The sequence below is a fragment of the Brassica oleracea genome, chromosome C5 (genome assembly GCF_000695525.1).
Source record: "Brassica oleracea var. oleracea cultivar TO1000 chromosome C5, BOL, whole genome shotgun sequence".
Lineage (NCBI taxonomy): Eukaryota > Viridiplantae > Streptophyta > Magnoliopsida > Brassicales > Brassicaceae > Brassica > Brassica oleracea.
This window is the reverse complement of record NC_027752.1, coordinates 41850048-41865942: the sequence shown is the minus strand read 5'-3', so window position 1 is coordinate 41865942 and position 15895 is coordinate 41850048. Positions and strand designations below refer to the sequence as shown.

The following is a 15895-nucleotide window of genomic DNA, read 5'->3' as shown; positions in this document are numbered from 1 at the left end:
ACACTGTTTAAATTAAGAGTTTAGAGTAGGACTGGACAAATAAACCGAACATGGTCCAATAAAAGTGAATCCGAACCTATTTGAATCCATGGATGTTTTATGGTATTTTGGCTTATGAGTATTATCTGAACCTAAATGGATATCCGATAGAACCCGAAACATTCAAAATTCCAAAAAGAATATATATCAAAAATGTACTAATATATTATTGAACATCTAAAATAATTATCTATTACATGAAGATTTGATGGTTAAAGGTGACGGATGAAACTTGAAATTCTCAGATTTTGGTTTTGTTTTCGTTGAATAATGTTTCTCATTTCATTTCATGAGAACTTGGTTTTCGTTTTATGCTTTCATTTATTTGGTTTTCTTTCTGTCAATAATTATGTTTACTTTTCGTTTGATTTTGAACGATCACGTTTGATATTCTTTTTTTATTTTTGGATCGATTTTACTTCTATTTTGGTTACAAAATATGTATAAATCATGTATTTTAAAACCGAAAACCGATTTGACTTATGTTTTGGTTACAAAGTAAGTACAAATCATAATTTTAAACAAATAAAAACAATTGAGACCCGAACCTGGAAGTACATTGGATTGTACCGGTTCTTTGAACTCCTACCCAAACTCGATAGAACCCAAATCGGTCCCGAACCAAATTTCCTATAACCAGAATGAGGCTGATTTTGGTAAAACCGAAAAACTAAAACCCGATTGGACAAAACCGAAACCCGAATGCCCATGCCTAGTTTAGAGAGGTGAAAAGTGGGTAAAAGAAGGAAATAATGAAAGTTCTGGTGGCTTAGTAAAGCTTTTAAAATTTTCACTTTCACCCAATACCTTTCCAATATTCCACATTTGCCCCAATTGATTTTCTTCTTCAGTGTATACAACCAAATTAATAATTGTTAACAAAACAGTATAAACACTAAACAAATACCAAGAAGTGTACGTACACAATCAGATGTCTGAATACAAGAGGTGAAACTAAGAGCTGTGGGTTGAAGTTAGAGGCTTAAGAGTGTTCTTAGGAGCACTTATCCATGGAGTGTTTGCAATGGCAAATCTCCACAAGGCATTGACATGTTCAGGCAATGCATAATCTATCCCGACTCGAGGACCAACCAATACTTTCTCCACATCTTCTCCTCCATCCAGAACCTCCAATCCTCCTGCTTTCGTACATAGTTTTTTTTAAAAGAAAGCTTAAACTCTCTTAAAGAATCAGAAAAACCAGAAACTCCATTAACTGATTTTGGTTTATTTGTCTGACTAACCAGGAGAATAGAGGGGATGATGAGACCACTGTGTTGAAAGTCCAAGCGCTTGCCCCACCTGCAAGAGGAACATATGAATGCAGAGTAAGTGAATCTCTGTGTTGTGTGCAGGGCTTGATGCTAGGTGTAAATTGATACAGACCAGACTGACTAACCTTTCCTGGTCCATTTAAAAGAAGGGGTTTGTCGATTTTCTGGCCACGGCGCTCCTGTATGGTCTCCAGCCCTGCAATACCATCACCACCCTTTTAAGCCAACCAAAAAGATCTATATAATCCATTTTCAAATGCAAAACAGTATCAATGAAGCAACGTTTGAGTTAGTAACATGAATAGATATGTAGATACACATACAACTTTGAGCCTCGAATTATATTAATGAACAAAGTCTCACAGTATAGATGTGAACAGAATATTACCGGTAACAGGAGAACAAGACCGTATCAAAACAGCGGCTCCAACTCCATCCTTATCAGCAACAATATTGAGCATCATATGAAGACCGTAACAAAGATAAACATAGGCATGTCCTCCTGGTCCAAACTAATAAACAAAAAAAGAAACCACATTTTAGAGAATGCCCTGATGTGTATTTAACTAAATAATAACAAAGAAGAATGAAGAAACTCACAATAGGTGCGGTCCGTGGGGTAACCCCGGAACGTCCATGGCAAGCTGAGTCATTTGGTCTATAAGCTTCTACCTGTCAAAGGAGGAACAATGTTAGAGAGTATTAGCTTCGTTAATCCAAAATCAAAAACTTTTTACCAACAATTATAGTCAGAATATAAAAAATCCCCAAAAAAAAGAACAAAAAAAAACTAAATTCTTTTTATCTGACCTCTGTGATCCGTAGGACAACATCGTCTCTCCTCAGGAACTTCCCGAGCAGACGCGGAGCTAGATCAAGCGCGTCGATTTGAAAGAACTCAGGAGGCATAAGCTTCATCTCGGGGGAAATGCGGGTCAGTGGGTACTCGGGTCTGACCCGAACCGCCCGAGCCTTGGAACAGTGCTTCTTCTCTCGTGCTGCACGTAGAGCCACTGGAGTTGTAACCTTGGGTAGATCCGATTCCTGATCAACCCGCTTCGATCCACGAGGCGGCGTTTTCATTGACGGACAGAACCAAATGATTTTTGACTTTTTCTAATGTGTTCGACTTTTTGACTTTTCTTCGTTTTGTTATTTGGCGGGTGACTGGACTCTGTTAGAGAGGAAACCCCAAATGGGGTTTCTTAATTTTTTTTTTTTTTTTTTTTTTTTTTTTATAAAAAAAAAAAAACGAACCAATCGTGAGCCGCCACGTGTTAGTGGGATCCGCGAACAGTGTAAGAAACTCTTAAGAACCGACTACTATTTAGTAGTTTTTGTAACCGGTTTCTTAAAAAAAAGTGAATCCTACGCGGGATCCACACGCTAAGAAACCCTCTAGTATCCCCGGATAAAGATGCTCTTACACTGTCCGAAGGTTAAGCCTTAAACATAAACTTTCCTTATATAGATAATTAAATTTATAATTTTCAATTTGAAGAGAAATAAAATAATTCAGGGAGAGGGAGAGCTAGCCTGAAATTATAGTTGGTCACAAAATAAATAATGTTTTCAATTAAAATTTTATTAATTTTTCAATTATATATTAGTTCATATTCTGTAATTTTGAATTATTTCTGAAATTGTGATTGAATAAATGATTAAGAATATTTTTTTTTAAAAAAAAATTAGATATACAATCATAAAATTTTACATATTTTCTTAGAACATAATTTCACCTAAATAATAGGATTAACATGATTTGTACGTTCTAGACACTTCCAAAGCGTTTCAAAAGTTATTTAGTATTATTTTATCTTTTTCCATTTTTCAGTAGGAAAATAGGAAAGAGAAAAAAACAAATCTTTTTTCTAGAGGCTTCGTTTACATATATCTAGGTTTACCTCCTTTGCTTCTTCCCACATCTAATCGAATTCGACTAGCTCCCACTCAATCAGTCCTCGTTAGGTCAAGCTCGAATCCCTAATCCACATCCATGGCGAAGTTCGGCGAAGGCGACAAGCGATGGATCGTCGAAGACCGTCCCGACGGCACCAACGTCCACAACTGGCACTGGGCCGAAACCAACTGCCTCGAATGGTCCCGCAACTTCTTCAACAACCAATTCTCCGACGCCGTCATCCTCTCCGGCGAAGGCAACCTCTTCATCAAAATCAAGAAAGTGGAGAAGCTCGAAGGCGAGGCGTACGTGAACGTGCGCAAGGGGAAGATCATCCCCGGCTACGAGCTCAGCGTCTCTCTTTCCTGGGAAGGCGAGGCGAAGGATTCGGAAGGGAAGACGATCTCGAAGGCGGAGGGGTCGGTGGATATGCCGTATATCTCCGATGAGAATGCGGATGAGGATCCGGAGGTTAGGGTTTCGGTTAAGGACGAGGGGGCGGTTGGGAAGACGCTGAAGGAGGCGATGGTGAAGAAGGGGAAGGGGGTTGTTTTGGAGAAGGTTAGGGTTTTTGTGGAGGCTATGGCGAGAGGAGGGCCGTGTAGGGATGAATTGGAGAATAAGAAGGTGGCTCCTAAGTCAGCTCCGGCGGCGGCAACTGTGGAGAAGACTAGTACTTTGCCTGCTGTGGTGGTGAAAGAGAAGAAGAAGGTGAAGACAAAGGAAGGGTTCAAGACGATTACTATGACTGAGAAGTTTAGTTGTAGAGCTAAGGACTTGTATGAGATCTTGATGGATGAGAACCGTTGGAAAGGATTCACGCAGAGCAATGCTAAGATTAGTAAAGATGTGAATGGGCCCATTAGTGTTTTTGATGGTTCGGTTACTGGGATGAATGTGGAGCTTGAGGAAGGAAAGTTGATTGTGCAGAAGTGGAGGTTTGGGAGCTGGCCTGATGGTCTTGATTCAACGGTTAGTTTAGTGGTTATTTTTCTTTTGTGACTTGAAGGTTAATTAATACTTTGGTTTCTATGTGATTGTGGTTGATGTATTGTGCTCTGATCTTTCAGGTGAAGATAGCTTTTGAGGAACCTGAACCAGGAGTCACCATTGTCAATCTTACTCATACCGACGTTCCTGAAGAAGACAGGTTAGTGTCACTGCTTGAAATCTTTCTTATAATAGTATGGTAATATGCAATGAATATTTCTGGTGTTTGGAGTGTTTGTTAGGTTGGTCTTATATATAACTTTCATATTGATATACTATCTTGAGGGAATCGTAACCACCTTTAGCCTGTTTTGTTCTCAATGACAGACACTAATTCTGACCTTAGTATCTGTGCTAATCCTTGCGACTGTTTAGCTTGCTGTATGTAGTTGTTGGACTCATCCAGTCTTTGCTCTAGTGAATGAATTCTTTTGGAATTTGGGTTTTGCTTTATTTGTTAATATATGATAGAACATTCCTATCTTTAAATCGCTCAATGGCCTACACGTCTTTAAATCTTCTACCTATGCTACCTTTCCACTAACTAGCTTTAGGTTATGCTGATAGAGCGCTTCTTTGTTCCTTGTGAACACCTGTTGGCTTATTCCTACGTATCTGAAAGTATTTGTTTGTCCACGTTCTCTTACTCGTCCTGTTGTGAAGTGATTCTGTCTGTTACCGGATGTGACTTATTTTCTCTGACGTTTCTATTGGCTGATGCAGGTACGGGAATGCAACTGTGGTGGAAAACACGGAGAGAGGATGGAGAGACCTGATCTTCCATAGGATCCGTGCTGTTTTCGGGTTTGGAATGTGATTTTTGATTTTTGATTACTTGATAATCAAAATCAGCATTGCTTCATCCATAAGTTCGATTATGATTTCAATTCAAAACAAGGGGACATGACGATGCAGAATTTGTTTTTTTACTTGTAGTTTATGCATTTTCCATGAACTCTTTGGTCTTTTGTTAACACTATTTGGATTAATGGCACACATCAAACTATTCACTTGAGAAAAAGTTGTTTTTAAGTGTTTTATTCTAAAAGAAGTTGTGTCCATAGTCAACCACGGCATCGAGATTGCCTAAGGAACACTGTCCAAAGACTGATGAAAACTAGGAACAAGAAGCTTTAGTTTGGAACTACAAGCTTTTTACTAATCGCAATGCCTAACCAACAAGTTACACATCAACCGGTAATTAACCAGTTACCAGAACCTGCTTTGACCAAAATATTACACATCACAACAAGTTCCTTTGGTTCGTTTATCTAAAAGGGTTTTGGTTTAGCCTGGAACCACGTGGATGGAATATTTATCAACCACAACATCAACAAAAACGTTTTTACTAGCTTTGTGAGGTATAGACGTGGGCACAAACAAGACCTACTTGAAATCAGCACCTACAAAATAAACCAAAACACATCTTACTCTTAACGTGTGTCGGTCTTTAAGACCAGAAAACTTTCTTCTACTACTTTTAATCATCAAGAAAAGGCTAGAAATGCTACAGACTAAGGTATCAAGCTCAGACACTTAAATATCATATCGTCAGGTCATATTATTTGAACTAGAATGTAATATTAACATTAAGAATTTAGTTATGTGTACACAGACCCGTGCTTGTAGTGTAACTGAAAAGGCATTTGCCTTAGGCTCCTAGAGATTATGATTTTTTAGGGCCCCCTATGAAGGGTAATCACTCGTGGTATAGTGGTTTTAGTGTCTTTGTAGATGTGTTTTCACGTGAATTCAATCCTCTCTTTACTCATATTTTCCTAATTATTTTTCATACCTTAACAAACATTCTAACAATTTAATTTTTTTTATTTTTAAGAGTAACTATATTTGTTTCTTATACAACAAAATTTAGTTGTTTGTAGGAAAAAAAAGAACAGTTTTGTAAGAAATCTTTAAAATATTTTAAATTTTCTCTGTAGTTATTTTTTAAACTGTATAATTAAATTCTTATAACTACTATTGAGAATTTGTAAAAAAAAAATCCAAACTTGCCTTAGGCCTCAAAAATCCCTCGCACGGCACTGTGTGTACAGAGTATAATGGTTTGTGGATCTGTCATTGTGTCATCATTAAGCTTTGTAAAGATAGTCATTGTTTTGGTTTTGTTAAAATGATGTTAGGCAGAAAATACTAATTTCAAATCAGCATTTAGTATAATTATGAAACTTTACAAAATCGTGTGGAAAATTATTAAAGACGAGTTTTAAATATGGTTGACCGGATAGTTAATTTTCTTACATCAGATCCAAGATTAGTATTCCGAAGATTGTTGCGGTTACTGGTATCAATTTCCAGGAAGATTTAAAATATCATCACGTCACGTACTTCATTACTAGTAACCTTCGTTGTTTAAAGCGGAAATGTCGCAACTCGTTTGCTTCATTTTGTTTTCTTTTTGGATCCTTCAAAAGATCCGCAACACTTACGTTGGAGTTGATGCCATAGGCATAGAGAGTGCGTCGAGTTATTTAACGTATAATAAATATTCTTGCGTCCTTGTACACATCAAACGTTAATTAAGCCATCAAGATGTAGCATTATTGGCGTTGTTTCAGTAAAATAATTTATTGGTAAAATATTAAATTTTAATTACGCAGAAACAACAAAGAAGACAGAAAAAAAAAAAACTACAACCAGAGACTATGTTACAACGAATTCAAAGAGAAAAAGAACTGAGAAGAAAAGCACACATCTTCTTCGTTCAAAACTAAACCGTTTAACACAAGTTATTGACAAAGAAATTAATCGTGACTAATAAGCTCCTTTGTCGGCCCCATGTAACCCATCTTTTACGTGTAATCTGATGCTTGCTTCCACGGTTCCACCCCAACTTAACTGCCAGATATACACTTTGGTCATTCAAACTTACCAAACACAAAGCGAATTCGTTTTTGTTTCATGCTTTTAAGAATCACAATCTCAACATTCCAAATATATATAAAACACAATCTCAACATCCCAAGCATGGGGTGGCATTCTCGTAGTTATCTCCATGACGAGGGGCACTTTGTAATAGAAAACACTCGGGAGACTTTTTATCGACGATTCCTAAGCAAAATATTAGGATCACTTTACCGAACAGACACCTCTGTGACTGTCTCTTTTATGTCTTCTCAAAAACGAAAAAGTCTCTTCTCCGTCAACATTTCGCTTTTCCTCTTTCCCAAATCCTCTCTCTCTCTCTCTACACTCAAAGAAAACACAGAGACTCTTCACGCGCCAAAAAAAAAACTCATCACCTTCTTCTCCCCCTACCCTCCCAATGACTTCAGAGTCTGTCAAGCATATGCCTATCCACGGCGGAACAACCATCTCCGCCGCATCCTTCGAATTAAAAGGCTTTCTCTCAGCCGCGAAACCAAGAAAAGCCTCGACTTTTGTATACGCCTTCGTCATAACCTTTGTTGCCTTCACTGTTCTCTTAGTCTTCACACCTTCTCCCATCACTGTCTCTCATTCCATTCCTTCATACATTCTCCCTAATGTCACTGCCTCCACCACATTGCCAGCACCCGCGCCGGAAAATCTCACTCCGGCTATTAAAAACGCAACCTTTGAGTCTCCCATCGGTAATGGAACAAATTCACTTGCTTCTGACTCCCGGAGCGACCATGCATGGGAGAACATGTTGTCTCCCGACAATAAGACTGGTGATACTTCTCGAAGTTCCGACAAACAACTACCCGCGGAAACTCCTCTGTTTAAGGATCCAGCAGTCAATTCCTCTGCTTTTAAGAAGAGAAAACAGAGGAGGAAGTCGTGGATGAGACGAGAGATAAAGTCTTTAAAGAACTGCGAGTTTTACGAGGGAGAGTGGGTGAAAGACGACTCGTATCCTCTCTACAAACCCGGTTCGTGTAATCTGATCGACGAGCAGTTTACTTGTATCTCCAACGGGAGACCTGACGCTGAGTTTCAGAAATTGAAGTGGAAGCCAAAGCAATGCACTTTACCAAGGTAAAGTATAAAACTTTGCTTTTTAATTTTGACTTTAAAATCTAGTTCTTTGTCTTATATGGTTGATTTTTTTTTTTTGAAAAATTATAAAAGGTTGAATGGAGGCAAATTGCTGGAGATGATTAGAGGAAGAAGACTCGCGTTTGTTGGAGATTCACTGAATAGGAACATGTGGGAGTCTTTGGTTTGTATTCTCAAAGGATCAGTGAAAGATAAGAGTCAAGTCTTTGAAGCTCATGGACGGCATCAGTTCCGTTGGGAGGCTGAGTACTCGTTCGTCTTCAAAGTAGGTTTGCAATCTAAATCAGTTTCATTAGTTGTTGTCTCTCGGGACTTGATTTGTGTGTGGTTGATAGGATTATAATTGCACTGTGGAGTTCTTTGCATCACCTTTCTTGGTTCAAGAATGGGAAGTTTCCGACAAGAACGGGACTAAGAAGGAGACTCTGAGGTTAGATGTGGTAGGGAAGTCGTCTGAGCAGTACAAAGGAGCTGATATTCTAGTATTCAATACTGGACATTGGTGGACTCATGACAAAACTTCCAAAGGGTAGTAGAGTTCTGTCAGCTACTTTTTGATCCTTGATTTGGTGGATTTGTCTCATTATTTAGATTCTTTCATTAGGGAGGATTATTATCAAGAAGGAAGCAATGTACACCCGAAACTCGACGTGGATGAAGCTTTTAGGAAAGCATTAACGACTTGGGGTCAATGGGTTGATGAGAATGTCAATCCAAAGAAGTCTCTTGTCTTCTTCCGTGGATATTCACCTTCACATTTCAGGTAAATAGAGATCTTGCGTTGTGGTCTTATGACTTTTATCTTATACTCCTCCTGTTTCATAATATAAGATAGTTGTAGCTAAAAACACAAAGATTAAGAAATTATATTTTAAAAATTATCATTTAATATATAGATTAGATATAATTGAACAAATCATAAATAAGTCTACATAATTTGATTTGGTCATGTAAAAATTACCTAGAAATGTAAAAACTATTTATTTATTTTTTTACTAAAACTAATAATATGAAATAGAGGGAGTATAAAAAGAGTGTTTCTAAAAGTTGGTTTGGTTTGGTTGCAGTGGAGGGCAATGGAATGCGGGAGGGGCTTGCGATGATGAAACAGAACCGATCAAGAACGAGACATACCTAACGCCTTACCCTTCTAAAATGTTAATACTTGAAAGAGTTCTAAAGGGGATGAAATCTCCGGTCACGTATCTCAACATCACAAGGCTAACAGATTACAGAAAGGACGCTCACCCATCTGTTTATAGGAAACATAAACTATCTGCAAAAGAAAGGAAATCACCATTGTTGTACCAAGACTGTAGTCACTGGTGCCTCCCAGGTGTGCCTGATTCTTGGAACGAGATTCTCTATGCTGAGATGCTTGTAAAGCTCCACCAGCTTCGGGGCAACAGACGGCGGAAACCTAAAGGTTTATAGGACTTAGAATCTTTTTCTTAAGATGATGAATACAGATCTTTTAGGAAACACTTAGAATCAATTTTCACTTTTCAGATTTGTGCCACTGAAAAGGTGTAGAGAAAGTAAGAGATGGGAATCACATTAGTGTCTCATGATGTACGTACGTAAGAGATGAGTTAATCACCTTATGTTGCTGCAGTTGTAGTCAACTACAACTTGTGACTCATTTTTTGTGAAAATAAAAGATTGAGCCAACATTTGTCTAAATTCCAATGCATACCCCTTTACTTATAATAATGATCAATCGATTAAGAGCCCTGCAACGACTTTGGATTTAAATTGACACAGATCTTTTGCTTCAAAGTAACAGCATGAGCTAAGAACATAGAGAATGCACCAGTCCTTTAATTACAGTATTATGATGAAACTCACTAGAGCCATCTAGATACAATCTGAATGATAATGTCACAGGTGGAAAGAAAGCATGAACATACTCAGTCGTCCTTCATGAGACTCCTCCGGTCCTCTTGGTGTGCAACCAAAACCACCACCATCCACGTCTTACGTATCTCACAATGTTATCAACAGCCTTATCCAAGTCCTCCTCCTTTGCGTCAGTTCCCTCTCTCTTTCTCTCTTTCTTTCTTGAGATTGCAAGTTTGAAATTAAGCTCTTATAGATTGTTTATTTTGATGTTGTTATGTCGGTCTCTGTGTAAATGTTTAGTTATTTTTTTTCGATTTTTTCTCAAAACAGTGTCTCGACTTAAGCATTTTCTTGTTAGACACTTAGAGGCTTAGAGCTGCTACTCTTTGATTTTTTTAAGATTTAGTTTCCTTAGTTATTGCTTTAAGCAAGCGAGAGACTACTCTCTTGACTGTTTTGGCCTTCTGATTTGTTGAATCCATGGCAATATTTGTGGTTTTTGTCTCCTGCTCTCTCTCTCTATGTGGATGGGCTTTGTTTGATGTTACTATTATTAGCTCCACATTCGAGAGTATTATCTCTTCCATATGGTTCAGTGTTTAGTTTGACTTGCTTTGTCCGTTGATATTGTTAGCCTAGGTTGGAGGACTAAACGGTTTATAACCAACCCCACATCTTTAACTGTTTTCTTTACAAACTGTTATATATCAATAATTTCCGCTTTCAAATTTTTGTTTGATGCAGATGAATTTGAAATTTCTTTGCCTTACGACTCCAAAACGATGACTGGATTTGTTGGATTAATCAACAATCAAGGTGGTGAAAAGGCATATGCTAGTGCTCTCATTCAAATGATGTTTCACATTCCATGCTTTTGAAAAGCTATCTTAGAAATTCCAGAGACTATCCCCGTCAAGAGTCTCTTCCTCTGTCTTGAGAGCAGCAAGACTACTGTTTCATTAGAGAGCCTAGGCATAACCAGTAATACCCTGAAAAAGGGTTTATTAGAGGTCTTTGCAACAGTGAGTGAGAAGATGAAAGTAAGTTATTTTTTGCGCAACATTATAGTTCACACTGTAGATGCTTTGATGTAAATTATTTTGTAATTACAAAGCTCACATTGGAAGATTATTGGTAATTCTCGGTATGAGTGAAATATGTGTATTTTCTGCAACTAATTATGACGACTCCAAAACTAACACTTTGTGTCCAAATGTAATGGTAATTACTAATTAGTCGCTGAAAACTAACATATGTGATTTAACAATAAATTCATATATTAACAATTCAAAACTAATTTAAAGCTTTCGGATCCCAAACTAAGCTGTCAATAAACATGTCCAAGTCAAATTCGTAAATTTTTAAAAGTCATAGAGCTCTTAAAATATGGTCGTTACTTCTCACACACTAGAGCATCGTCCACAAATTCCTTTGAGAAATTTAGTGTTCTGATCGTAATTTGACTCTCATTGCAATCAGGAGCAAGCTGATAAGTTTAGCGTTTGAAATCTACTTATTTTTTTATTTATGCTACCTCATGTACTTCATTTTGTTTGGCAGGTGAACCAGATGTACGAGTATCGCTATGAAATAGATCTCGAGAAGTTTCTAACCACTGATGCTGATGGGACAAATCAATTCACTTACAAATTGAAAAGGTAAACTGTGTGTTTTGTTTGATGTGGTTGAGAAATAGTAGACACGCACCAGATTCATTCTCAAGACACAACTTCATCTTCAGAAACAGCTTCCCTAGAAAGTCTAATGTGGTCATCAAGAGTATTCACCAATAGTTCTCAGATGATCGATCCATCATCACAAACTCAATCAAAACTCTCTTCTTTGTGTCTAGCATGTTGATATAAACCAAAACAAGAGACTGAAAAGGGAAAAATTCAAATGCTAGTTATAGTGAACATAGACAAGAGAATGAGGAAGTTGAATGATATAGCTCTCTAGCATATTTTCTGCCATCAGAATGTACCGGACATGCTTGCCTGCCATCATATCATCAGCATTTTAATTTAGACCCAACTTGCTTCACACCAGACTCTCTTCCACATGATTTTTATAACTTCTAACCAAAAAAATACAACAGAACAAATTAAAAAAAAAAAAAGTTTCATCAGGCTGTTCTTGTGAGAGAAACGAACTCACCTAAATTAAACCAGAATGTTAAAATCCAGGAAAAAACCCGAACTAAACTAAATTGAACCGGTAGAGAACTTAAAAACCAGAAATCCCGAGTTATGGAAACTTAACCGGATGAATCGAATCCGGTTCGGTATAATAAAACCCAGAAGAAGAAGATAAACCTTTTTCGCAGTTTGCTTCTTTCTCTCCCCTCTTCCTCTGCTCAAACACAAACAATGGCGAGTCTACTTGACTCACTCACAACCAGAAACTTCTTCTCTAAACCCATAATCTCTAGGATCTCTTCTCCTTCATCTTCCTTTGCTTCTTCTTCTTCTTCGAATATCTCACCCTTTTCTCCTCCCTCCGTTCTCTCTTACTCTCACAAAAGGTCGCATCATTCCCGCCTCCCTTACCCTGTCGCAGCAACTCTCGATGGTCCCTCCGTTGAAGAAGACGAGCTAGAGTTCGAGGAATCCGAAGAAGACAGCTACCCTGATGAGTCGGATGAAGAAGAAGACATCTCCATCGATATCTCAATTCTTGAAAAGGAAGCGAGAGATATCGCTAGGGATTACGCTACTACACTGTCTCGCGAGCTCAAACTCGGTAAAAAGATTGTGTCTTTCTTTTTGCATTATGCTCCACTGACTGTTAAATAATGATCGTGGCTTGATGTTTTACAGAGGATGATGTAGTTGAAGGGAAGGAGTCACGTAGAAAGGGGAAGAGGCAAGCCAAAAATGTTAGTCTTTTTTTCAGTAAAGGCTCGTCCTTTGAGCTTGAGATCTTCTTTCAGTAGATAAAGTTTTGACTTTTTTTTTTTTTTTTTTGGTTACTGACGTTTACTCTGAAAAAAAAAAAAAGAACCAGGCGCAGATACTAGAGCATCTTCTCCAAAGAGTTGCTATCGTTGGAAGGCCCAATGTGGGCAAATCAGCATTGTTCAACCGTCTCGTTGGGGTAAAAGAGTTTTGATTGTTTTCTCCTTACACATTCATGGTAGAGAGGTGTTAACTTGTTCTTTTAATGCAATTGCAGGAGAATAAAGCGATAGTGGTGGATGAACCTGGAGTTACTAGGGATAGACTGTACGGTAGATCCTACTGGGGCGATCAAGAGTTTGTGGTGGTGGACACAGGAGGTGTCATGACTGTTTCCAAGTCGCCAGCTGGTGTCATGGAAGAGCTTAACGTTTCGACCACCATTGGCATGGAAGGTATTCCACTAAGCTCTAGGGAGGCAGCTGTTGCGAGGATGCCTTCCATGATTGAGAAGCAAGCTACTGCGGCTGTGGAAGAGTCAGATGTTATTGTTTTCGTTGTCGATGGCCAGGTTCGGTTCTTATCTTCAAACAAGCTACAACGTTTCTGTCTTTGGCTTATTAATTTTTTTTGGTTGTTGATGGATGGTAATGATTTTTTTGGTACTCGATCAATACGCAGACAGGGCCTACAGGTGCTGATGTGGAGATTGCAGACTGGTTGCGGAAGTACTATTCACATAAGAATATCATCCTCGCGGTGAACAAATGTGAATCGCCACGTAAAGGACTCATGCAGGCTTCAGAGTTTTGGTCTCTTGGGTAATTTGGCTTTCATCCTACCCTCAGAATCAATCATGTTTGTGCACATTCATAGCTTTTCATTGATATTTCAGCTGCCTACAAAAATAAAACTCATGGTTAAACGTCATTTTTCCTACTTTTTCATCAGATGATTTGAATATTTGTTGCTTTGTTGTCTTCACATTTAACAAAAATTTTGTTCTAATTTTACGGATTTAGTATTTTTTTATTTTGATGAGTTTGTAGACCTGACGATACTTGTAAGCATCATAAAATACTTTCTTCCGTTGCTATACATTTCTTTGTCAATTTTGGAGATTATTTGGCATTGAGCTTAACAAGCATGTCATGATGGAACTTCCAGGTTTTCACCTATCCCTATTTCCGCATTGTCGGGAACTGGAACAGGAGAGCTACTTGATCTTGTTTGTTCTGGACTAAACAAACTCGAGGTTTGTAACCTTTTAGTATGTTCAACTGGCCTCAGTTTACAAATGAAAATATCAAAATTCATTGCTTTTAAAAAAAAAAAAAATAGATAATGGAGACCATGGAAGAGGAGGAAGAAGAAAACTACATACCTGCCATTGCAATTATAGGCAGGCCAAATGTTGGGAAAAGCAGCATTTTGAATGCACTTGTCCGAGAGGATAGAACAATTGTTAGCCCTGTTAGTGGCACTACCCGTGATGCTATTGATGCTGAATTTACCGGACCAGATGGGGAGGTCAGTTCAATTTAATGCGCTTTCCATGTTAACTCCTAGCATTTTTGTCAATTTGGTTTGGCTAGTATCATCAAGGACTAGCATTGTCCAAGTTGAATACTGCTGAACTCTGAATATGAGCAGTGTTCAAAGGTGCATTGGATCCGTATAACACTGAAAATGATTTATGAACTGTGTTTCAGAAGTTTAGGCTTATAGATACGGCTGGGATCAGGAAAAAAGCTGCTGTGGCTTCATCAGGGAGCACTACAGAGGCCATGTCAGTGAACCGTGCATTCCGAGCAATTCGTCGCTCTGATGTGGTTGCTCTTGTCATTGAAGCCATGGCATGCATAACAGAGCAGGTATTTCACTAGTTCTAAACAATGTGGGAAACAAACTCATCTTCTTCTCGTTGCTTAGTGCTTTGCTATATTGGAAACACAGGACATGAAGATTGCAGAAAGAATCGAAAGAGAAGGGAAAGGATGTCTTGTAGTTGTAAACAAATGGGATACAATACCAAACAAAAACCAACAGACTGCAGCACATTACGAGGATGATGTCAGGGAGAAGCTCCGTTCCCTCAAATGGGCACCCATTGTTTATTCAACTGCTATTACTGGCCATAGCGTTGACAAGTGCGTCTCCTTCCAAAGTTTCATAAACTACTTCCACCTTCACATTTTTTACTTATTCTGTTGGATAAAAATGTAGCATTGTGGTTGCTGCTGCGACGGTTCAAAAGGAGAGATCAAGAAGACTTAGTACAGCTACATTGAACCAAGTGATAAGAGAAGCGGTTGCGTTTAAATCCCCTCCAAGAACCCGAGGAGGCAAACGAGGCCGTGTTTATTATTGCACTCAGGTAAATAATGATAAGATCTCCCATTGTGTTTTTTTTTATTAGCAGTAAAGGCAAATCTTGAGACTAATTGATGTGATCAATGCAGGCAGCAATAAGGCCACCGACGTTTGTGTTCTTTGTAAACGATGCAAAGCTGTTTTCGGATACGTACAGAAGATATATGGAGAAGCAGCTACGCACAGATGCAGGCTTTGCTGGGACTCCTATTCGTCTTCTTTGGCGCAGCCGTAAGAGATCTGACAAAAATGGAGGAGGTACGAGTTTTGCTAGCATAAACTTGTGATTCATTTTGAAAATATGACAATGTTTTGTATGTATAACTTGAAATAAATTTTGCAGGTGGAGGAACAATGAGAATGTCAAGTCTTTCACGTGAGAGAAATCTTGCAACCAAACGGTCATAATGTCAAGTCATTTTTGCTTAATTATGTGTATTTCTTGAGAAATAATGTATTGCAATTCGATTATATATATATATATCCCTTATATACTAAAGCGCAAGTCGCTTGGCGAATCAAATGTAGAAAACGGCTTCTAAAAACAACTACTACTCACGGTTATCCTTCCTCCAAAATGT

At 38.2% G+C, this 15895-nt stretch overlaps 4 protein-coding genes across 6 annotated transcripts; 3 read left to right on the top strand and 1 right to left on the bottom strand.

Moving 5' to 3' along the window:
- Nucleotides 1-863: 863 nt before the first annotated feature.
- Nucleotides 864-2481, bottom strand: LOC106293067 (DNA-3-methyladenine glycosylase). Of its 2 annotated transcripts, none has more exons than XM_013728743.1 (6): nt 2124-2481; nt 1914-1985; nt 1702-1825; nt 1439-1509; nt 1284-1341; nt 864-1181 (listed from the first exon to the last, which is right to left on the bottom strand). In XM_013728743.1, exons 1-6 carry the CDS (start codon nt 2394-2396, stop codon nt 994-996), a joined length of 786 nt encoding a protein of 261 aa, XP_013584197.1. In that variant the 5' UTR covers nt 2397-2481; the 3' UTR covers nt 864-993. The 2 variants fall into 2 exon arrangements, with proteins under 2 accessions (XP_013584197.1, XP_013584198.1); XM_013728744.1 differs by having other exon boundaries at nt 864-1178.
- A 670-nt stretch (nt 2482-3151) lies between these two features.
- Nucleotides 3152-5243, top strand: LOC106295984 (activator of 90 kDa heat shock protein ATPase homolog). The gene is made up of 3 exons (XM_013732011.1): nt 3152-4185; nt 4284-4363; nt 4927-5243. Exons 1-3 carry the CDS (start codon nt 3310-3312, stop codon nt 5018-5020), a joined length of 1050 nt encoding a protein of 349 aa, XP_013587465.1. The 5' UTR covers nt 3152-3309; the 3' UTR covers nt 5021-5243.
- Nucleotides 5244-7402: 2159 nt separating this feature from the next.
- LOC106293921 (protein trichome birefringence-like 1) lies at nt 7403-9783 on the top strand. The gene is made up of 5 exons (XM_013729554.1): nt 7403-8181; nt 8275-8467; nt 8538-8731; nt 8807-8965; nt 9270-9783. Exons 1-5 carry the CDS (start codon nt 7487-7489, stop codon nt 9634-9636), a joined length of 1608 nt encoding a protein of 535 aa, XP_013585008.1. The 5' UTR covers nt 7403-7486; the 3' UTR covers nt 9637-9783.
- Nucleotides 9784-12367: 2584 nt separating this feature from the next.
- On the top strand, nt 12368-15813 carry LOC106295475 (GTPase Der). Of its 2 annotated transcripts, none has more exons than XM_013731389.1 (12): nt 12368-12786; nt 12864-12922; nt 13045-13140; nt 13219-13512; nt 13623-13762; nt 14109-14196; nt 14283-14471; nt 14654-14815; nt 14898-15091; nt 15168-15318; nt 15404-15569; nt 15658-15813. In XM_013731389.1, the coding sequence occupies exons 1-12, from the start codon at nt 12414-12416 to the stop codon at nt 15720-15722; spliced, it is 1977 nt and encodes a 658-aa protein (XP_013586843.1). In that variant the 5' UTR covers nt 12368-12413; the 3' UTR covers nt 15723-15813. The 2 variants fall into 2 exon arrangements, with proteins under 2 accessions (XP_013586843.1, XP_013586842.1); XM_013731388.1 differs by having other exon boundaries at nt 15404-15572.
- Nucleotides 15814-15895: the final 82 nt, after the last annotated feature.

Bases quoted from the DNA above. Each gene is read 5' to 3' on its own strand.
- LOC106293067 (XM_013728743.1), bottom strand. From the start codon at position 2,396: ATGAAAACGCCGCCTCGTGGATCGAAGCGGGTTGATCAGGAATCGGAT. The intron at 1,510-1,701 runs GTAATATTCTGT...ATGGTATTGCAG, and splicing joins GTCTTGTTCTCCTGTTACCG to GGCTGGAGACCATACAGGAG. The intron at 1,182-1,283 runs GTTAGTCAGACA...TATGTACGAAAG, and splicing joins TCATCCCCTCTATTCTCCTG to CAGGAGGATTGGAGGTTCTG.
- LOC106295984 (XM_013732011.1), top strand. From the start codon at position 3,310: ATGGCGAAGTTCGGCGAAGGCGACAAGCGATGGATCGTCGAAGACCGT. The intron at 4,186-4,283 runs GTTAGTTTAGTG...CTGATCTTTCAG, and splicing joins CTGATGGTCTTGATTCAACG to GTGAAGATAGCTTTTGAGGA. The intron at 4,364-4,926 runs GTTAGTGTCACT...TGGCTGATGCAG, and splicing joins GACGTTCCTGAAGAAGACAG to GTACGGGAATGCAACTGTGG.
- LOC106293921 (XM_013729554.1), top strand. From the start codon at position 7,487: ATGACTTCAGAGTCTGTCAAGCATATGCCTATCCACGGCGGAACAACC. The intron at 8,182-8,274 runs GTAAAGTATAAA...AAATTATAAAAG, and splicing joins AAGCAATGCACTTTACCAAG to GTTGAATGGAGGCAAATTGC. The intron at 8,732-8,806 runs GTAGTAGAGTTC...TTCTTTCATTAG, and splicing joins CATGACAAAACTTCCAAAGG to GGAGGATTATTATCAAGAAG.
- LOC106295475 (XM_013731388.1), top strand. From the start codon at position 12,414: ATGGCGAGTCTACTTGACTCACTCACAACCAGAAACTTCTTCTCTAAA. The intron at 13,513-13,622 runs GTTCGGTTCTTA...ATCAATACGCAG, and splicing joins TTTTCGTTGTCGATGGCCAG to ACAGGGCCTACAGGTGCTGA. The intron at 15,573-15,657 runs GTACGAGTTTTG...TAAATTTTGCAG, and splicing joins ATCTGACAAAAATGGAGGAG to GTGGAGGAACAATGAGAATG.